We start from the raw sequence: 23,670 nt of genomic DNA, 5'->3' as shown, positions 1-23,670 counted from the left end.
GCAATGCCTGGTGGGAGGAACTTTATGCCATCCTTGAACATTTTGGCAGTTGCTGAGCTGCTGTCTAAGTAGTGTGTTCAGTGCATTTCTGAAAGGCAAAAAAAATCTCCTCCAACCATTAAGTTCACTGTACTGTTCACTGTACATTAAAGGACTGATTCCTGTGTTAGAAAATGTCTCTTCTGACTGCTCAAAAGAAAAAAAAAAGGAAAAAATATATAGTAATTTTTTTCTCTGAGTAACAAGGACCAAACCAAAGGGGAAAAATAAGCTCATCTGAAAGGCTGACCATTTCAGATCATTACTGTACAGAAAAAGGTGCTCATGCATGAGGACAGACTGCAAAACTGGGTTCCCAGACTACTGTGTTCTCCCTGTATTTCCCTTATCAGACAGCGGATCTAGCCAGTGAATAATCAACTTGGCGAAAATTTCATGTTCTTATTTAGTCCAAGATCCAGTGAAAGCCCAAGGCAGCTTCAGCTTCACACAAGAACCTTAAACTAAAGGTAGTTACCAAAGCTGTGAATTTGTTGCAACACAGCAAAATTTGCTTCTGGCAAAGCTGGAGGAAATTCCCAAACTCAGAAGCAGAGCTCAAATTTGCCCACCTCGAGGGGCCTCAGACTCCTTCAGCTGCCCTGCACACATTGGATGCTTAGCTCTGCCCTTGCCCAGGTGAGATGCAGAGCTTCTGCAGCAGCTTCCTTTGGCAGCAAGGAGCAGCTATAGCAAACAAGTGAGGACATGTCTCCTGGAGCCAAGCCAAGCCTGCAGGGGCTGAGATCAGCACCAAATATGGGGGGAGTGCCCTAATCCTGCTCTAAGAAAGGCCATGCTGCTGTCACACTGCTGCTGTTCCACAAGAAAGCTGTCACCTCTGCCAGCTGGGGGGTTCAAACTCAATTATCCCAAAACTGCACTTTGCTCCTTCCCTGATGCTCCTGGGAATGACTGCTGCAATTCAAAAGGAGGCCTTGTGAGTATGGATGGTGTCATGTTGTGGAAATATCTTTCAGTAAATAACAGGTTTTTCTTCATCCAAACTATGAATAATCACTCAGAGTATATTCTTTCAAAAGCAGTATTTATTTTATTTATTTTTTCATCAAGATAAGACACATTACATAACGCATAAAATAAAAAATACTGCTAGGAAAGCTGCATTTAACTGAGATAACAAAAAAAATATACATAGATTGCACTTGAGAAAGTAGGCTCTATCCCAGAAGAATATAGTAAATAAAAAGCTGATGAGTGGTTTGAAATTAGGACTCTTTCTGAATTGCCTTTGAAAATGTATTTATTTTGGGAGGGGTTCCAATTCCACCTTGTTAAAACTGAACCAGATTAGATTTTTTAACAGCTTTGCTTTTAAGTTAAAACAGTATGTAAACAACATAACAATTATTACATAGACAAAAGAGTAAAAAGAGATATGGAGATACACCTTTGCAATTTCTGCTAATAAATAAAAAGAAACAAAAATTACTGATATTTGGATTCACCAGGGTCATTGCAGCTCAGGGCTTGGGTTTTGGGGAGTTTTTCTTAGTTCACATGTATATTATCATCCCCACACTGTCACACGAAGCCCATCCTTGACCCTCCTGCACTGGCTGGGAGCATGCTGTCTGCATGGCAGCAGGAAGCAGTGAATGGTTCCACTCATTAATAAATGTCCCAGGAGTAATACTTTAAACTTTGTGACAAGTTTAGCTTATATTTACGAAAGTAAACCCCCCATTAAGCAAGAGGATTTTTTTTTGCACCTTGCATCTGAATTTTTCTGCTGGACCCTGGCATCTACTGCAGCTTTTATCTAATTCAGTTAGCTGAACTCTCAGCTGTTCAGTCTTTAAAATGAGTATCCATACTATCTACCTTAGTGTATCCCACTCGTATGTCCAAATCAGATTTCTGATCTTTCTACATAGTCAAAAGAGAGAAAGAAAAGCTCCCAAACTGGGTGATTTCAGCCTTTGGGCTAAGGCACATGAAGGGAGAACCTCTCCCAGCTGCCTCTAGGGGTAACTCAGGCTCCCAGACACGGTAGGATCCCCCAGATCAGGAGGCATAAGCACCCCTCAGAACACCTAGCTTTTGGGGTGGGACTGGGCGAGCAGGCAGTGCTGCATAGCACACACCCAGTACAGCAGGTGCCTGCTGCACAACTTCCCTCAGGGAGTGGGAATCAAAGGTCCATTTAGAGATCATGCCTCGTGAAACTTGTGTATCCTGCAACCAGTGCTAATGATGAAGTCAGAGTGCTTAGGCATGATTCAGAGATATACACAGGAGTGTGCTGTCTCAAAAATAATCCGTACTGCCACGGCCTTGCATGGAAATTTCTTCCAAACTTAGATAAAAACTATGGAAGGGCTGGGTCAATCTTGTTATTAATCTAGAGACAGAAAAGAATGAGACGTTCTTTAAATAGTCCTGAAATACAAAATGAAGGTGGTAATCTTTTCTTACAGGGCTGTTCTTTTAATGTGAATTGCTTTGAAAAAAATTATGAATCACTTCTCAAGTAAGCATTCAGGAGCATTTTTAAATAGACATCTGGGAGCCAAGGAGGAAAAATTAATATAAATAATAAAACCCCCACACTTTCTGAATCTCCAAGGTTAAAGTACAGGAAAGAAAGTAGCACAACATTTCTAAGGGATCTTTCAGCAAAGTTTTGCTAAAATTATAAAAAAGCACTTACGAAATACTTGAGCTGATGAAGAGGGAAAATGCAAACATTAGGGTGCTTTTGTAACAAACCTTTGGAGTACTAAAACATACTGGTTTGAAGGCCTTGTATTATATTATATTATTTTATAGCACATGCTAGTTTCCACTAATTATAATGCATTATTGTCAACCGACTTCACTCTTTCAGAGAGAGAGAAAGACAAGAGGTAACACAGATAAAATGATTCGATGCAGCCTGTGTTTACTACAAAACATAAAACCTCAGCCATTAAATGTGCCACCCATTCCCTCTGTTACATTCACGGTCAAAACTCCAATTCTTTGCCAGACTTAAACCTGGCTGTTTTTTTTTACATTTTTGGAGCAGCATTTAAAATCCTTAAAGCTAGTTTGGAAGGATTTTTTTTTTTCCTTTTTCAGCTAGAGCACTTTTATAATAGTTTAAATGGCATAGGAAGCTATGTTGTAGCTCTTAAAGTGCTAATGTTATTATGAGGTGGTATTTAGTAATATTCTTCTGGAAGTTAATAAATGATGCACATTTTCCATGACTGACTGACATTGCTTAATGAGTTAATATGCTTCAGCAAATGCAATCAAAAAAAGAAATTCACTGTCAACAGTTTAACCATGGCAATACACAGAGCTGGAATGAGACAACTAACCTCAGATAACTAAGATTAATGCATATATGACAAAGTTATAATAACCCATTTTTAAAACAAACAAATAAAGAAACCCCAAACCAAATAATAATTAAATCTCAAACACAGTTTTGTTTCCCAGTAACACAACTGCAAAACAAATCATTATGTTCAACAAAGAAGTGCCCTATCTTCATCTCCTCCACGGGAAAACACGGCACTCCTCGAACTGCTGCGAGGAGGATCCAAGGGGAAGGCTGTCTCTCCCTTCTTGTGTAGAGGGTGCTGCTCTTGGGCAACTGTGGGGCCACTCTGGGCAAGGGGCAGGAATCCAGATCAGGTAGGTAGTGAGTACATCAGTTCCAGCCTGCAGGTATTTACCTGGGGCCTGGCAGGAGTCCCTCTTGCAGAAGCACCTGCTTGATGGCTCCGATGGAGTCACCATGGCACAAGTACCAGCCTCTGCACCCTGCTACCACCCTCAGTGTCCTGGCTCATGCAAAGCATCCACTAATTTCAGAACATGATTTGCTCGAGTACTAACAGTGAGATTTGACTTCACTGATGTGTTATTTCATGTACTGATGGATTTTCTGCACTCTATCTCACTCTGTTGGGCCAGAATGCTGGGAAGTTCCCTCTGACAGTGAGGCAAACTGTTTTGCACTCATTCAGGCTCAAATTCTCTCTTCATCTCTACCTACCATAAAACCCTACCTACCATCAGGAGAGCTGAGGAGGTAGAAATGGCAGCAGAATTTGAGTGTAGGAACTGCTGAGTGAAAAATAAACATAATGCTATTTCATTGCCAACTACCACAAATACCTACACACTTGGTATTTAGTTTTTACAGGCACTGTGTGCCTAAGGACTGCCATTGAACTTTTAAAATCTCAACCTTCAGATTCTAGCTACAGATAACCACAATCCTAAATTCTTGGATGCTGATACATAAATGTATTATATACCTGTTTAGTTGCCATGGCACTAATCAGCACAGCAATGATTTTTGCTAATTGCAAAGGCAGGCGAGTAGCAAATTTCAAATGATTATTGAGTAAAGGTCCTTAGAGCAATCCTGCTTAAAAGTAAATGTCCGGTAAGATGCAATTAGTGTGTCTGTTTTTTCTTTTCTTTCTTTTTTCTTTTTCCTTTTTCCTTTTTTATCGAGGTGGTCTTGAACTGCAGATACAATCACAACGCTCATGGTGATCCAGCTGTATATCTACTAAGAACATGTTGTTCCTGATTCTGCCTCTTCTTCTGGGATGCCCAGCCTCAGGGACAAATTTCAGCACCTGGGAGGATCAACAAAAATGCATTGATTAGAAAATGCTGTTGGAGATCCGAGGATGAGAGTGTTGAGGCCTCAAGGGCACCAACAGCCCTTAATGGCCCTGACCAGCATTAATTTGGACACATTTTTGTTTTTCTTCCAGCTTTTTCTGTGCACCCTTTGACATCCTGATGTACTGTTTGTCCTAGAGCTCGGACAGACTGTATTATTTCCTATGTCAGGTATCTTTATATCTTGCAGTTTCCTAACCACGTCCAGAGCTGCTCCTTTGCATGTGAATTGTCAAGCATGTTTTCTTTGGCTTGTCTTTGCAGTCCTCTACATATTTGAATTGTTCTGTCTCTTCTCTCCCTTGTACAATATTTCTGCTCTAAAGAGCTATGAACTTTTTTTAATGCCATTTTAAATTTCTGAAGCATGTATCAGTAGAATTGGTCCAAAAATTAAATACTTGTAGAGGGCAGCAAGATGAAGGATCTTGCACAAAATGTGTCAGATCCCATTGAGTTTCTGTGGAATCTGACTTCTGTAGGCTGATCTTAAAAATCTATGCCTCTGCCTAAATTGTTTTTGAAGAATTTACTGTGAATAATGTCAAACAAATAAGCAAACAAAATTACTTCCTAGGGAAGTATATATCATACAAGAGGCTACTGAAAAAATTCTATCCAGGCAAGATGACCTCAAGACACCTAGAAAGCGGATTGTAGGTTATAAAAAAGATGAGAAAACACAAGTTGCAACCAAAAAAAAATCTTTTTTGTGTACAGGGAAGAAAATACTTAGAGTGGTTAAACACTGGAGCAGGTTGTCCAGACAGGCTGCAGAAACCTTCAACACAGTCAAAATTAACAGGATGAGACCCTAAGCAACCTCACCTAACTTCAACATTTTCCCTGCTTTTATGGTAGGTCACCATCAGAGATTCCTTGCAACCCATATCATTATATAAATCTCCGATTCCCTGAAAATGACCTTGTGAGTATCTTCCCAAATCTCACAGCACATTGCCCACAAAGATATGCATAATTGTCAGACTTGTATAGATGAAGAATCTGAAACTGATTTGCTCAAGGCTATGCAACACATTACTACAAAAACTACCAGAGGCATTATGTAGTCCTTTCTGTTTTGAATTTTCTGATGGGGAGGCTCTGCTCAGTGTGGCCTCAAGCATTTGAGTGCAGAAACCACGCACTGGTAAGGCCCTAGAACTAACATGTCTCACCTCCTGGCAGGCTGAGGTGACTCATGCTAGCTTGGCCAAGTGACTACTAGATCAGCTGGATTTCTCTTGCTTGTTCAAAGATGTAGAGGCATCTGTTAAGTGCCTGTTAAGACCTCCCAAAGCCAGTGGCCAACTGGGAAGTGGGACCTAAACGTCTGTAGCAGCTGAACCACTGAAGCACCCACACTTGTGCCCTAACAGATCATACTGATTTATAACTAACAGATCACTCTGTTACTCAATCTTTTTTTTTTTTTTTTTACAAAGTACTTTCTGTACTTTGATGTTGTAACACCATACAAGAGTTGGGATGGTTTCACTATGGACAGAGAATAAAAGGCTGCGTGCCAGATCAACAGAGCATTAACATTTCAAACAGAATTAGAAAGTCCCAAAAAGTAACTGTGAAGCACTTGCCAAAGGATAACCAGAGATGCTGTGCAGGATGGGTGGGGAGGGCAGGCAGGTTAGCAGCTCTTAGGACAAGACCATTTGTTCTCTGCCATTAATGCCCTGAGGTTAGAAAAGTCATGAGATATAACAAAAGTGGTAAGCACTGAACACAGTCTATTATTTTATCCTCCCTTTTTTGATGAAATGTATATTTAGCCTATGTAATACTGAGAGGAAGGACTGTGCCTAAGCAAGTCACAGACATGCTGATATACTGTGTTGGGAAAATAGAATTACTTTGCCCTGTTAGAAATGTAGAAACGTAACTTTATTGATTTTTTTTAAATACAGCAACCAAAAAAAAAGAAAAAAATAGAAAAAAAAAGGAAACAAAAAGAAAAAAGTCTTTGAATTTATTTCAAATATTGGCTGTACCCATATATGCAATAAATCCTGATGGACACTAGGACAATTTGCTGTACCACACTGTCATCCTGAGCACAAAGGAACTGAACCCAATCAGGTTGCTGCAATTATTACAGAGATAAAAATAGACCACATCTTCAAAGATGTTTTTTTTAAAGAAAATGCACTTTTAAAATCAAGTACAGATGATGATGCTGAACCATGATAAATTCCTTATTTAAAGAAGTCTTTCAGCAAAATCTGACAAATCCAGATGACTGGCACTCTGCAAGATCATGGGTAGGTAGATCTGATTTTTCCAGCTGAGAGCAAATAAAAGTACGCAATGGCAAGGGAGCAAAGATGTGCTCTGTCTTTAAGTTAACAGACCATCTGACAGCTTGGGGACTTTCCCTGTGTTTTTTATTAAGAAACATGAGCACAGTATATGGGCTTTGCTGGTAAGAAAATGAACTGTCAGGCACTTCCTCAGAGAAGACAGGAAAATAGTGATTGAACACAGCTGAAATTATCGAATCACAGAATTGTTTAGGTGGGAAAAGACTGCTGAGATCTTTGGGTCCAACCATTATCCCAGCACCACCAATTCAACCACTAACTCTGGTCCCCTAATGTCACATCCCACATGCTTTTTGAATACTTCCAGGAATAGTGACTCTCCCACTTCCCTGGGCAGCCTGTTTCAATGTTTGACCTCCCTTGCAGTGAAGAAAATTTCCCTTATATCCAATTTAAACCTCCCCTGGAGCAACTCGAGGCTTTGTCCTCTTGTTCTGTCACTTGTTACCTGGGAGAAGAGGCTGACCCCTACCTGGCTACACCCTCCTTTCAGGCAGTCAGAGAAAGTGAGAAGGTCCCCCCAGAGGCTCTTTTTCTCCAGGTTAAACAGCCCCAGATCCCTCAGATTGAAGATTTGTGCTCCAGACCCTTCCCAGCTCTGTTGCCCTTCCCTGGATTTGAGGTGTGGCCTCAGCAGTGCTGAGTACAGGGGGACAATCCCTGCCCTGGTCCTGCTGGCCACACTATTGCTGATCCAGGCCAGGATGCCATTGGCCTTCTTGGCCACCTGGGCACACCTGGCTCATGTTCAGCCACTGTTGACCAGCACTGTCCTTTTCCACCAGCCCCTGCCCTCAGCCTGTAGCACTGCCTGGGGTTGTTGTGACCCAAATGCAGTACTCAGCACTTGCCTTGTTGAACCTCACATATTTGGTCTCAGATCCAGACTGTCCAGAACCCTCTGCAGAGCTACTTTAATAGCTGATCACAAAACTGATATTTAAAGCTCTCTGTCTCACTGCCGCCTAATAGTTTTATTTTCATCTAAGTACGAGGGATTTGAAAAGAATCTGGAAGTAAGGTCATTTCTGGTGACCACAGCAGATGGAAGACAACCCTTTATTCTGAAAATAGCTGCTGTTTATTCATCACATGGTCAGGTCCTTAAAGCTGAGGAACTACTGAATTAATGAGACCAGATCAAATAAATTCCATCCAGGACACTTTATTGCTCCTTTTTTGATGGGATCAGTAACTGTAAGAAAATATGGATATGAGAGGTCCAGAATGCTCAAAAGAGTTTTTGGGTTTTTTTGGGAGGGTGCAAAAGAACAACCTTGTAGTTTTCAAATTAAAAGATTAATGTCTGTCACTTCTCATCAAAATGCAGTGCTTCAGCTATTCAGATCACTGCCTCACAAAGAGCATATCCCCTCTCATCAAACACTGAGTAAATTATGGGCATAAAACTATTAAAACAATTAAAATAAAATCAAGACAGATTATACTGCTTCTTAGCTGGATTTGGTGCTTATAGGTAATACAAAAAAAAGTGCAACAGGGCATTTACTGAGCAGAGAGCACCATAGGATCACACCTATGCTGGATGGCATTTTACTTTGTAGATATGCCTGAGCATCTGAGAAGTTTCAAGGTGAGAAGACTGTAGCCACTGCACAACTTTCCCTGGGGCAGTGATGTAGGAAATATAAAGAAAATGCTTACATTTGTTTCCTCGCCAGCAACCTTGCTCATTGATCATGTATTGAATTTGGATGCCAGCTTCTTCTCTCTTTAAATGAGAGAGCAAAGCCATGACAAAAACCAGGACCTGGAAGCTGAAGCCAGGAAAACTTGAAGTGGAATTAGGGCATTTATAGTTTATGTCAGGCCCACTCATCACCTGGCCAGCCCTGCAAGGAACTGCAGTGTTTCCAGCTTGTTTGAGGACTGCCTTTCCAGGCATCCTTTGGCATTTGCTGATGGCCCTAGCCAGGTATCACTGACCCCTGAAGTCAGGCAAAATTTAGCCATGACAGTCCATGATGGCTGATTTCTGTTTCATTAAAGAGCACAGAGTGATAGCAAAACCAGTCAAAACTTTAAAAAAGTTCCCCACAGGCATTTCTGACTTATCATTTACTTATTAGTAACAATAGTAAAATTGATTTTTAAATTCTTGACCAGTATTTTGAGCACCAATAGAAAAATGAAGCCTCACTCAAAAATCAGCTTTCTTCTTCTTTCTGATTAGCTTAAGAATGCTACAGAAAAATCAATGACATGACTGTGGCTTACCCAATATCTAATTAGCCTCATATTCTTGTGACAGAGGATGGTGAGCAACTCTGGATGCTATTTTAGACAGTGAAATTTGTACTTTGCAGAACTTATTTAAAAATTCTGCTCCGCAGCATTATCTAATCTCCTTCTGTACATCTAAAAATAACACCATTCTAGCATGCAAACCAAATTACATTTGTCTGAGATTCATGAAAGAGGAAGCATCACAAGTGCAAAACATTCAACACAGATCCAAGTTCTGATAGACAAAAAAAAATCTTACTCTGCAATTTTTGAAAGTTATCTAATCCAAAGGTCACACACAGTTTAGCTGTGCTCTGAGTATAAGAAACCAAGCATTATGGGAATGTGGTTCATAATTTAGCATAAGAACCTTTACTCTAGTAGGAACATAGCCTAAACCAATGACATAGACCCAAAGAAGTATTCTTTCTTACCAGAGATAATTACAGGGTATCAGGGACAAGAAAAAAGAGTTGGCTTGCTGCATGCAAACTAAGGGATTATTAAACATAGATGGGATTAGTTTTTCTATTTTTTAAATTTGTATGCATAAGAAACACCTGGTTTTAATACAAAAAAATACAGGAAAAAATTAATTCACTTAAAACTGAAGCACCTGAAGCAGTCACTAAAATTATTATGTTTTTGACATATGTGACATCAATAAGACCCTCACTTCTGCTGATCTTGTCAGGAATTATGTGTGCATTATGCTACAGCTATTGTTTTGTCACTGACTAGATACAGGTGTTCCTCCTTCACAAACTGCCTCTCTGTCCTGATACGTATCACAGGATGTCTCACTTGCTTAACTTCCAAATGTCAACCCAAGAAACTTCATTTTCATATAATAAAAAATGAACCTTTTTTCTCTCACTGCACTTCTACGCTCCCTCTGCTCATCCCGTGACCTAGAAGTCATTTCTGACTCATTCTGTTTCCTTGTACTTGCATTCCAAATAAATCCCATCGCTGCTTCTTGTACAATATTCCATGAATTAACTCTTTTGTCAGGCTAATTCTGTGCCTTTATTACCATAACAACCTTTTATCTCCTTTATACATGTACTATCAATTCCAGGACATACAACAATCAGACCATATTCCTTGCACACTGCTTTGATGATTCTAGTCCTTTTTAATCCCTTAGCAAATTCCCTTTGTTGTGTCAGCAGCATTTGGATCATTTTTTGACCAGTTATCTTATGTTTCCCTGTGTAAAGGTGGGGTGAGAATTATTGTCTGCCCTCTCAAGTGCCTCCTTAAAGGTTTGATTATCATTTCTCTGAAAAATAGAAGAAAAAAAAACAAAAGAAAAGAAAAAAGCCCCCACAGCATCAAATTGTGTTAGTTACATTTCTTAACTCCATTGCAATAACTCTGTCTTACTGAAGTTCCATGCCACTTTTTTATTTTCCATCATGCTCCTGTGTTCTTTTCTCCCCGACAATAATCCCTCTGTCTTGTTTTGCCTTAGCAATGTTGGGTTCAGTGGAAGGTGTTTCTATGCCCCAACAGCTTGTGCCAAGATTTGGTATTGTGAGCTCTTGGGCACCTATTGCTTCTCTCAAGGCGACCAAAGGTTATGAAATTGCCACCCTAACACTAATCTAAACCTCGTCTCTGAGAATTAACTCAATGTATGTCCTCTGAAGGCACCAGACAAGCTCCTGTCAATGTTAAACTTGAACCGAGGCATAACGCTTCAAAAAAGGGTGGGATGGGAGCACCTTATAGACAGTGGGGGAAGAAGCACCTTATAGACAGTGAAAAACACATCAGTCTTTACAGGAGAGACAAATAAGTAGGTAAGAGATGCAATCAGTTTTCACCACATTGCTTTTTTCTTGATGTGCCCTTTAGCTGTGCAGCTCAGCACTGTGTTTGCAGAGGTTTATACATTCTGACAAATTCTGGTTGCTACCTTAAGAGCACTTATTCCCCACGGAAACTCATTTCACATCTCATCAGTTACAGCAATGAGATGGGGAAACCGATTTCTTGTTTCTCTGAGGTATGTGCATGCTGGCTGGATAGCACAGCCACAGCCATGGCTGAACTGAGTCCGGGCCTGAGTTCCCCCACACTTTCTCTGCACTGACAATCTCCAGGTTTAGAGCCTGTGCCTCTTAAAAGAGCCACTCCAGGCATTTTTAAGGAAATGAACTGCAATGGGAAACAGGCTTTTATTTCAGGTCCTCTTTAGAAAGTTACACAGCAGTAAGGCTATGTATTTGATTAAGGTGTGGTGCATCCATTTCCACGTATAGCTTTGTCTTTCCCTTGCGCAGAGCACTCCAACATAACTCAGTATCATTTATGGCAGACCATGCCTTGGAGATGTTTTCAGACACTGCCAGGACTAGGCCTGTTGGGTTTGAAGGGTTCGTGACACTATGTGGTAAGTCATGAATATTTGTCCAGAGTATTTGCTCTGCTCTAAAGCCATGGAAAACCACAGAGCATCACAAGACTCCTGCAAGAAAAACTGAAAAATAACCCACCAATAAAACTGTTTACCCAAGTTATGACCCCATTTATTTCGGAAAACTGCTGAGTATTTTGGTAAAGACATGGCAAACTTCCAGGCTATAAAGAGCCAAGATCTCATGATTAATGTATCTCAGGCCAATAAAGAAAAAGCCAACCTTTATTGTGGCATTCTCATATTGTCATTTTCCCTGCTGTTGCATCACTTCTTGCAGTCGGACATGATAGAAAAGAGCTGTACATTCCTTTCAGGGAAGTGAAGCAGCACTCTCAGCTGGGAAAATTAAAGGCTACACGTGATAGCTATTAGTCCTGAGAGGCTAGGCGAGGAGGGAGTGCTCAGTGATTACAGTGTGAGGCTTTGAACAGAACAAAAAAGGAACTAAAAAGTATTAAGAGCACAAGGAGAAGATAACCTTGAAATCTCTCTGGACTAGAAGCCTCTCTTTCAAGAAACAGCTTGGACTTTGGGGTCCCCACAGCTGTCAATGTGCAGCTAATCCAGCACTGGCTACAAAGACAAAAAGGAGTCTTGAGAATAACTTCTGGAGAATTTTTCTGCCTGTCTTTCTCACCCAGAAACATTGGACAATTCAGAAATGCCAGGGAACTTTTAAGTGATCTCCAGAGATACTTTTACTTTTGAGGACAAGCACATCCATGTGCAGGATATAAAGCTCTTGCAGGTTCAGGAGCTTAGTAGATGAAGCTCCAGGATAGAGGTTAGGGAAAATCAGTCTGGCAAGAGAAGGGGTCTGGGGTCTGCAGGACTCGCTCTCAGCTACTTGAAACACCTTCTTTACTCCACTATCTAACATTTCCTTCTGGTGTCTTCTGCAAGTAAATCAAATTAACTGTGACTTGTGTTTGAATCTGGCCTACGTTCTCCTGCAGTAGAAGGCAGAGCTTTTGAACCAAATTAATGGTGCTGGGGATTCATAAAGTGTGAAGCTCCATCCTTCGTTATGCAACTGAAGGCTCTTTGGGTAAGGTTAGTGAGTTTCAAATTGGCTTTTAAGAGAGTAAACTGGCTCCACGGTTCTAAAACCAGCAAGCATGTTGAGAGGCCTCTCCTCAGTGCCTTTTCTGCTCAGTATTTAAGTAAAATTAAAGTGTCAAAGGAGAATAAGACTAAAACTGATTAACTACGCGTGGCTAATAATAATAATAAAGTGGAAAACATTTTGGACTAAAATTAATGGACACATCTTTAGTATGTCATACATGAATTTATCTGCATGACTTCCACTCCTGTTAATAGGAGACACTTGGCTAAATATCTGCTCAGTGAGTTGTTAATTCACCCCTAAGGGATAAAATTTAAATTTAAACTTACAAAGGCCGTTTAATGTTAAAGCTGAAACACTGTCTTGAATTCATACGGTTTTCAGAGGAGAAATGAGTGGGAAAATAAATTAGCAGTGATGTATTTGTGTGAATGTTGAATTTCCTGAATTTAGTGATTAATTTGGGGCGATCTAAGTCATGGCATCCTGGTGCTGAGCAATACCTGGCAAGTGTGATATTCTGATGTCGTAGCACTAGCTGTTTCCAAACGTCCAAAAAAAGAGCTTGATAACATGTTTATAATCAGCACTTTTCTTTCTAGCTACTGTCAACAGTTGACTTAAATTCTGATACAGGTGTAACCCAGGATTCCTTAGTTTATATTTTACTTCTTCTGAATTATACACAACTCATATTTAAGGGTTGAAATTCCATACAGATTTACTGTGGAAAAAAAACAAAAACCAAACCAAACAATTCCTTTTTATAATTTTAAATTAGTTCCCTTTCAGTCTCTCTCATTCTTTCCTTAAGGAAAAGATTATTTAGGAAGACCTAATTTTCCTTTAGCAACTATTCACTATTTTCTATCTCTCACTGTGTCCTCTCTTACTACTGTTCTTTTTTTTTCTAAATGAAATTATCCAAAACTTTTGAGCCACTTTCCTTACCAATGTTTTTGATCTGCAGCTTCCCCTACATCTCTCTTGATGTATGCTTGCTGCTTCTATATATTTTTTCTAGTCCTGCCTTTCTCCTTATAAGCACCAAAAGCCATAACCTACTATAAGTCCCCCACCAATTTATTCAGACCATAATATTTGCTGTATTATTATCCCTTCATCTCCACTGCTGCAGGAGACTGTCACTTATCTTTTTCTCATCACTGCACTAAACAACTGTTTTCCTGAAGCTCTTCAGTGATTCACTACTTGACCTTTAGCCCAATTTCCACCCCTCATTTCTCCCTCCTCCCCTCACACATCCAGTGTTATATGAATAAATAGTTGAGACCACTCATCCTAATGCTTGCTGCTTCTCTAACCTGCATTTATAAGCACTTAGAAAGGCCTTCTGAAATTCCTCACAGCCTTCTTTGCTGTTCAAGTATGTTATCTCCTGTGCCACCTGTCATTTTTGCCACCTCTCTGGTCACCTCCCTCCAGACTGAACACACATGAAACAACAATCTGTGTGCTGGGGGCACCTCAGGTAGCCCTTTCCTATTTAGAAAATTGTTTGTCTCTTCCACCTCGTTGCTCTCTACCTCTAAACCAGTTTCTAATCCATGTCTGATCTTGTCTGGCTGACTTCGCTCTCTGCAGGAGGTGCCAGTCCTTTTAGCATTCTTGTACAATGTTGTGGTGCTGTATAAATATTTATTCATATATAAGGCATTCCGAGATCATTTTATCAGCTCATAGTCATCTAGGAGCTTTATACCTATTAATTTTTTTTCCAATTAACTTTTCTACCACTGAGATAAGGCTTTCTGCTCTGTAATTACCAGGGTCATCCCCTGCCTCTTGTTTAAAATTAGAGAAAATATTAACTATTCTCTAGTCCTAGCATGTGGAGTATGCTGTATTCTCCAGTTATGTGTGAGAAAATATCTCTTACCTTTTAAAAGAGTAACCACACTGCTCACAGTGTGGGCAAGTTCTGACCTTCAACAACCCTCTGCTATTGCAGCACCAGCATCTCACAAGATAATGCCTTAATGTTATGAGCCCACATCGCATCCAGGTCTAAAGTCCATAAAGTTCATTTTCACTTGGGGCTTAAGCCAAGTGGTAAATCAGGCTGTTACAAGAGACATGGGTCAGAAATAAGTCAGCATGGCATGCAGCTACCCTACCTTCCGACAACTGAAAGGCAACTACCTAGTAACTTTCCCAGATATGCTCACTTCAAGGAACATTGCTCATGTCTTCATCTGAAAATACTGCATTAGAGGCAAGAATATAAAATGCTCTTTCCTTGGGATTTTTCTCTCTAAATGTGTTCTGAATGGATTAAAATAATGGACGCTGTCCCTGTGCAAAAATTTTCCCTTCCTAAAAAATTGCTGAGTGGGAAAAAAGGCTGAGTGATTCAGCTGCCTCCTGTAAGTAATAAATCTGGAGGGGAAGAGAGTTTACAAGTGACTTAATTGTAATTTCCAAGTGTGAGCATAAGTTTAAAGCAAGAGGTAGTGAAGTCAAATATCTCAAAGAACACATGTCTCTGTGTTACTAAAAACAGTATTCCCAGTGGTATATACATTCACTTTGTATCAGTCCTTCACTGGGAAAAATCAGCCCAACACAAGGCTCATTCTTGCAACAAAGCCCACTAGGATGCTTTGGTGGCATCCACTCAGAGGTGGCAAAAGTTCCCTTCAACTTCTAAATTAATTTACCCATAAATACCTTCCAAAACCCCTTTCTCACACATACACAGTCAATTAACAAGCAGCACACAGAGCTCTGAGAAAAGACTTCAGAATCTATGTAAGCCATAAATACCCACAATAAGTAACAAAGAAAGAATGAAAATACCTCATGGTATTTTTTCACTGTTTTTCCTGACACGCAGGTGCAGGATTTCCAGGCTGGAGTCCCACAGCCACAGTTTCCACCACAGCGCTGGACAAGGAGGCAGCGGGGGAAGAAAACAACATTTGTCAGCTTCAGCTCCTCCCTTAAATTGACAGAGTAGTTTCTTGGGGTGCAGCTGTAACGCTTCACATCATCATTCAACCTGTCCAGGTCAACTGCAATGCAAAAGAAGTTTCATTAGTGAGGTTTGAGTGGGACATTCCTCTGGTTTATAGTGCTCCCCAGGCAGAGTGATGGGGTGCTGGTTGAAAAATATGTGAACTATAGCAGTGATTTCTGAACAGATAAACATAAACCTACCAATTTTAAATCATTACAGGTGGCCATCCAGGCTGTCATCCTTCTCCTACTGACTGCCAGAGCAGAGATCACACCGACTATAAAGGTGGAGGGAAGGCTTGCAGTAAAATATTGGTCTGAAAGCTGAAGGCTGGTAATTTTATTTGCATTGTCACTTATCTGCTGGATCCTTGGGCAAGAGATTCCACCTTTGCTACTCTCTTCTCTCCTCTGTCTATACCTGGCTTACTTAGATGCTAAGATCTGTTTTGTTATTATGGGCAAAAACAAGGCCCTTCCTGTGGTCAGTAGAGAGACATTCTTGGGGAGTGATTCATCCTTTCCTCACAAGAGCATTTAGGATAGACTGCATGACTTGCTTCCTCAAGCTGCCTGCCTGTATTGTTTATGGATAGAATTTAGATAACTCACTTTTAGATGGAGAAACTAATCTAAGCAATATTAATTTCAGCTGGTAAATGTTGCTATAATAGGCAAACAAATAAATACAATTAAAATTAATAGGTTCATTGAATGCCAGTAGTTGGTTGATGTTTAAATGCATAGTATCTGAGATCTGTCATGTAAACAAGCAGTAAAGCCAGCCATAAAAATAACTTATAGACTATCAAATGTGAGTTTAAGTGCTGTTTCTAGGTTTAGCTTATAAAGCTAAAACAAAACAAAACCCCATTTTATAAATATATTTTTCACAATTGTAACACAGACAAAAGTAACAAATTTTATGAGTTCTATTTCTACGGATGTTTTTTTATTTATTTTTCCTTCCTTTCCTGCTTTCTTCTTGCCTTAGGATTCTGTCCACCACCTGAGTGTTCAAAAGCTCAGTAATTCATTCAGGAGTGGAGGACGTGAACTTGTGTTGAGTTTGACTCCAAACATTATTTGCTAACAGAAGCATCAAAAGGAAAACAGAGACAGCTCCAATGAGAACTGAGGTAACAGTGTAGTGTTTGTGAACACATCAGATTTTCAGGGCATGTTTAGCAGGTCAACATAACCTCTGATTCTGAGAGCACTTAAGCTTGTACTTTAATACAAATATGTGAAACCTTACGACAAAGACACTTCATACTTGCTGTGACTCAGGCCTTGTCAACATCACTAAGTTAATTATGGAAGAAGCTGTGATTTGTAAATATCATGCACCTTTACATTCTGACCTGGAGATATTCACAAGGCTGATATGCAAGGCAAGGGTACATAAATGTCAGGAGTGCTATTATAGAAAATTGTAGCAGATTCACTTTCCTGGCAAGGTGTTATCTCAGTCAATGGGAATTTAGCAGATAAATTGCTATTTTATAGCAATTATGATACATCCCTCCATGAAATCTCAGTGGCTCTCTCCAGAGAGCTAGCATCTCTCCAAAGAGGTATAGATCATCCTCCTGCTATAAGCACAAAATCAATGGGGCTGGTGGTATACTCATGCACTGGGAGAAAAATACACTGTGAATGTCCTTAGCCACGACTGACAAGTCCAGGATACATTGATTTCTTTGTTTTAACAGATGATATTTTCTTCTGCACTGTCATTCTTCAAAGCCACCTCTTCTCATTGCAGGCTTTCAGGCTAATTCTTTCTACAGGGAAGTGTTTCCCACTCCTCTAAACATTCTCATCAGGACCTTTGCCATCAGCTTTGCTAACTGGTAAAGCAAAGCACTGTCTGGCTTGTATTCATTTCAGCCGACTGATGTGAAGGAAAAATCAACTAAAGGAAGAAGAGGGCTGAAAAATTTCTTTGTTAATGAGAAATGTAATGCCTTCATTGTTAATGAAATCTCTTGAGGGGAAATCAAGATGATTTCTTGATCATCCACCCTCTGACACTGCAGCAATCCAGGGGAATGGATGCTGACATGAGCAGGATGCTATCAGGACGGACTGGCTATGGACTGTGATGGCATTTACCGATGGTTCTCATTAGAATAAAATGCTCAAAGACTTAATTCAGACTTAATTCAGATAAGGTAACACAGGAAACAAAGCTTCCAGTAAAAACTGGTCAGTAAAGAGGTCAGATACAGCTCACATGAACTGACATCTGTGCCCAGGAAAAGAGAGTTGGGCGACTGAACAGAATTTGCACTATCACAGATCACATTTTCCCTCAGGCTCAACACTCCTTCCTGCACTGAGCTGATACCTATTGGCATTGCTGCCTTATCAACAGAGAAATGAGTCTTTGTAATGGGACTGGCAGAGAGGGAATGCAGCAGCATGGAAAGGACCTGGGTGGGGGAGCTTTCCTGCAGAGAGCACAAAATATCCATCCCAATGCTACACATTCTGGCCTCAGGACTTAACAACTCAATTTAAATAGCAAGAGTTGACCTTGCAAAGGGCTTTCACTGGCTGGAAGGCTTTGCTCACTGCTTTCCAGTGCCTAGTTTTGATGACTTTCCAAAGTCTTCTTGCAGTGCCTCTTAGGCTGTAGCTGAGTCAGGACTGTGGAGAGCTGATGATTTGCTTGGAGCATAAGAGGGGATAACCAGATAATTAGCATAATTTTCTTTCTCTGTGCAGTATGAAGAAATAGGCAGTTTTCAATGGGGGCTCAAAATTTTCTCTGGATACATTCTTAATGAATTCTGAAATCAAGCAATAGCAAAATTCCGTTTACTAAGTGTATTTTTTTCTATGCTGAACTATGTTTGAAAAACCTATTGAAGATTTCCAATGGAAAACTGCATGAATTCTTGGTATCACGCTCCAGGCATTCTGATCCTGAATTACTATCAGTTTTTTGAACTGCCAAATCCCAGAGTTATCAGTTGAGATGTGAATTCTCTCCACTTTTCACACGTCAGGGTATCAAAGTATCAGAGTCCAGGTTGAAATGGACAAGTACAACAGCAGAAAGGTGGTTTTTTATTGATGTTGAAAACATGACAATAAATAACTTCAAGCAGAGAAGAAAAGCCTAAATAAACAGTTTAAGAGACACACAAGTCATCCTGCACTAAAATTCACTTGGAGGCAAACACCTACACTTTTTTACTCTGCTCTACAGAACTGCAGTGCTTGATGGGGTAAGGTGAGCATGCAGGGTACTCTGTGAACAATGTACTCTGTACTCTGGTAGCATCACACTGACACACAAGAACAGTTCCCATCGCCTAATTAAATCCTAAGCTCTAGATCACGGTTTATTGCCCTCTAACAAAAGAACACATTTTATTCTGAACAACCCTCTCAGATGAAGGCTTCAATATGCATTTTTCCCTGTCTTGGGATTGTTTTAGTGTCTGGAGCTAGTCCATTTCCTCATCCATATAACAATGAGATTTTACAGTACAGTCAGTTTCATGCATCACTTCACTGCTGTGACTAAAATGTAACTGAGCCTTGGTGTGATTGGTGTGAAATCCAGCTGCTTTACTTATCAAGGACTGAAACCACTGGAGTCCTTAATTTAAAACTAGAACTAAAAGCTTCTTTAGACTGGATGCAAATAATTTCCAAGTATTATTTCAAAAAGTCTACATCAGAGATTCAGCTTAAAGGTAAGACAGACATAAAAGAGATGCACTGGAGCATTAAGCTGGATACTTGGGGTCCAGTGTTTACCCCTTCCTCTCCCTCAAAACCTATGCTTAAAACCATCCTTATATCACATAGCTCTATGGCACATGTTTACCCTGAAGCATTGATCAAAATATTCTATGATTCTGTGATCTTAATCACAGGTAGGCACTGAAATCAGAGACTGCAGCTAATGCCATATTTTATTCAGAAAAAGGGAGGCCTTAAAGATTGAGGATAAAACCTTTGCTGCTGGTCACTGATTAATTTTAAAAAGAGAGGTGGTCTTTTAGGATTGCTTTTAACACTTTATCTGTTGCAAATTCATACACAGTCTTAACACTGTCATATCTCAACATTTTGCACTTTTTTCGTGCATCAGTCCCAGAGCAGAGCTAAGGTGTAAGAGATGGTAGCCACCTTGCCGTGGTATTCCTATACCATATGTCAAGGCCCTCCACAAGCAAGGCAAGGGGGATTTGGGCAGCTGCAGACTGGTCAGCCTAACCTTAGCCCATGATAAAATTATGGGATAAAACTATGGGGTAAATCCTGCTTGGAAACAATGCCCACGCACATAACAGGCAAGGGGATGACTGGGAACCTCCAGAACATATTTAAGAAGACCAATCTCAGAGTCTGCTCTGATGAAACAACTGTCTTGCTGGATGAGGTGAAATCAGTAGAGGCATCTGCTGATTTTTGACAGTGATCCATAGCACCCTTGCAGCCAAATTGCTGAGATATAATGGAATAGGTGGAATACAAATTCAGTAGATAACTGGATTATATGAGAGACTAGAGAAAAATGCTCAGCAATTCCAAGTACAACTGGTGGCTGGCTACTATTTGTGTCGTGTTCCCCACAGGGTAACGGTGGGGTCAATACTGCTGAAGATCTTAGGTAGACTAGAGGTACTGCAGAAGCCATCAAAGACATTCAGAGCAGTGCTGTAGCTGACTGAAGGTATGGTGTGGCTGAACCTGAGCTGGAAAATGCCCAAATAAACTGGAGAGGGACTTTTTACAAGGGCAAGTAGTGATAGGACAAGCAGAAATTGCTTCATACTCAAAAAAGATAGGTTTAGATTAGATATTAGGAGGAAATCTTTACTATGAGGCTGGTGAGACACTGGCACAGGTTGCCCAGAGAGGTTTTGGATGCCCCATCCCTGGAAGTGTCCTAGGCTAGATGGGTTTTGAGCAACCTGGTCTGGTGCAAGATGTCTCTGCCTGTGGCAGGGGCATTGGAACTAGATGATCACTAAGGACCTTTCCAATCAAAACCATTATATGATTGAATGATCTCAACAATGTAGCAATGAATATTTGTAGCCTCACAATTATATGATAATAACAAATGAAATATTATTTCCCAGTCACATCTTCCACTGGTTAAATCATCTAAATATGCTAAGACTAAATAATTGCCGAGATGAAATAATTCTTCTCCATGCAAAATTTCTACCAAACCCCATGGCTTTTAGACTTCAACATATATGGCTGATGGTTTTGACTGTTCCGCAGCACATGCTTAGTGTGTGGAATAATAAGTGTGTATCACAGCAAGCAATTTGTCAAACATACTGGAAACTTGGGGAGCTATCTAAGATCCTGCAATTTGTATTTACTGCAATATCACAGCACCAAGACAAATGTCCTAAATACAGCAACTATAATTTCAGAGGAACAAAAGATCAGAATTTCAGTGGGATTATAGCTGTTTTCATGGAACAAGGTGCAAAATATATAGGCCTACGATGGACTGGCAAACCAATTATCAGTTGTGGTACAGGTCAAGTAGCAAAAGCAGGTCAAACTATTGGACACAGCTTCACTGAAATCAATGGAAAAGAGCAGCTTATTCCAGTGATAAATAACATGCTACAGGTTTCACTAGCATTTTTAAAAAGGGTTTAGTAAGAAAATCTTTCACTGCAGTGACCAACAATTACGTCGTGTAACACGCAAGGGAAAATCTCATTTGTCACAGAGGGGGAAGGTAGGGATGTAGGTCTGAATTAGATTGTGAAATGAATGAATGTATGCAGTTTGCATCTAAGAGACAAACTGGTTCCCAATTGAAGAAGGGAGGAAGAAATATTTGATTTTCAAGCACAGGGAATACTTTAAATTACCAGCGATGTAAGAAGGTATTCCATGTACTTGGAATATTCATGTTTGCCATGAATGAGAGGGAATTCAGCATTTGTGATGCCTGCGCTCCCTGTCTGGTGCACTGAAACTTGCTGGCAGCCATCCCAGAATCTTTCAAGAAAGAGTGCATGGACGTTTGCAGTAATTTACTGGCCACTGCTTGCAAATCTCTGAGAAATTACATTAAAATTTTAACTTCTTACTAGACCATTGCAAGTAATGACAATTAGAAACTATTGTTAAGGACATGGTGAAACTTGCCTGATCTTGGCAACCTATTTGGCAATGAACAGCAGAAACATTCTGTGAAGACCCATGGTCTGACCTCACTACTCCCCTTCCAGAGAGCAGTGTGGTTATGCCAGCAAGTGTTTATTTATTTAACTTGTAAAGCTGTCACTGCAGACAGATGCTATGGCAAGAATGTCCCACCTGATTAATTTCCTCTGATAGCCAAAGGCTTCTTGCATACTACTTCCAAAAAAGAAAATGAGCTCAGAGGCAGGGGTAGCCTTGTTAATTACCAGAATGTATCTATCGACATGTGCTCCTGCTTCCTAGGTTTATTTATGGAAAAACAAAACAAAACACCCCATTCCTTTCTAAAGACAAACCCTTTCTTTGGGTACCATGACATTCATATTTAATTCTATGATGAGAAACAGTGAACTAGTTCTTTTTCCTTTCTTTCTTCATTTGTACGCAAACCATTTCACAGGCAGCGGTCTTTTTTTAATTAAAAACCCTTATTCAATAGGAGGTAAAAAATCAGAGACAACAACAAAAGATAAATGAAAAGAAGCATGAGGGAAAAGTTAAATAATGTTTAATTCATGGTTGGAAATGTTTACAACGGTATCTCTCAGATGCTCTTCTAATATTAGTAACCAGATAAATTCATGCTTTCAAAAATTTAAGCTAGGATGAAGATACTTCCTTGAAACATGTCTGAACTCTCCTTATGAATGTCTAAAAGAATAGAAACCTATTTGTTTCAGCATAATTGTGGAGCATGGATGTTTACTTTTTTACCTGTGTTCTTGCCAAGAACAGTATTAAATAACCCAACAGCCAGTGATATATTTTTGGAGATGCTTAATACTTGTAATAACCAAATTACTAGGACCCTAAGGTCAGCAATATATTACAGCAATGCAAAAGGAATTATTTTAAAGAATATACTTTGGCATGATGTGCTTTTTTCCTAAGAGCCTAGGCTGAACATAAGGCTGAATATTCATACGTTTCTAAAATGCAGCAATTGGTAGCAAACCTTTATTAGTATACATTTACAACTGCAGAGGTTATTTGAAGTATGGATCGTATTTTCATGTAGGCATACACCATAGTTTACAGATTATACAAGGCCCCACATTTAAGGATTGTGAAAATCTGAATATGTCTTCCCCATTGTTTTCTGTCCCGTTCTGTCAGTCTGGGATTCACTGCGATTTTACAGTCAGCTTTCACTGGATTGGTGAACAGCAAACCTCACTGAACATGTACAGAATTAAATTTCAAACTTCATGTGGTTATTAGTGAAACACATCTCATACCAATATCTCACTTCAATAGTGAGAAATACAACAGAAATTTCAATAGAAATGCAATTTTGATTTCAATAGAAAGTAATGCACTTAACTCAATAGAATTGCATCAGTATTGTAGAGGTGTGAGATCAGATTTTGTAGACTGAATAGAGTTATCATAAATTTAATCCACACACTCTTCAACTTCCAGGTCCTTGCAAGAGATATCCAGGAAGGAATCAATTTATGTATGTATATATTGATGTGTACAAATACATAGAATCATAGAATCCTTAGGCCTGGAAAAGACCTCCAACATCAAAAATACAACCATAAACCCAGAACTGCCATAATCATCTCTAAACCATATCCTGACATGCCACATCCACACACCTTTTAAACATTTCCTGAGATGGTGACTTCACCACTTTCCCCGGGCAGTCTGTTCCAATGCCCGACCACCCTTTCTTTGAAATTCTTTTCCCTAAAATCCAATCT

General features: G+C 39.8%; 1 protein-coding gene across 5 annotated transcripts in view; it reads right to left on the bottom strand.

Moving 5' to 3' along the window:
- Positions 1-2,534: 2,534 nt before the first annotated feature.
- Positions 2,535-23,670, bottom strand: part of PDGFD (platelet derived growth factor D) — a 137,320-nt gene continuing 116,184 nt past the window's right edge. For all 5 annotated transcript variants that reach the window (XM_085064185.1, XM_085064178.1, XM_085064206.1 and 2 more), the window contains 2 exons: positions 15,596-15,810; positions 2,535-4,646 (listed from right to left, as the gene is read on the bottom strand). In XM_085064185.1, coding sequence (XP_084920311.1) covers positions 4,512-4,646; positions 15,596-15,810 — 350 coding nt within the window. In that variant the 3' untranslated portion in view covers positions 2,535-4,511. The remainder of the gene's footprint in view (positions 4,647-15,595; positions 15,811-23,670) is intronic.

The sequence above is a fragment of the Lichenostomus cassidix genome, chromosome 1, assembly GCF_008360975.1.
Source record: "Lichenostomus cassidix isolate B80296 chromosome 1, HeHo_3.0, whole genome shotgun sequence".
NCBI lineage: Eukaryota > Metazoa > Chordata > Aves > Passeriformes > Meliphagidae > Lichenostomus > Lichenostomus cassidix.
The sequence above is the reverse complement of the archived record's forward strand: the minus strand, read 5'-3'. Positions and strand labels throughout refer to the sequence as shown.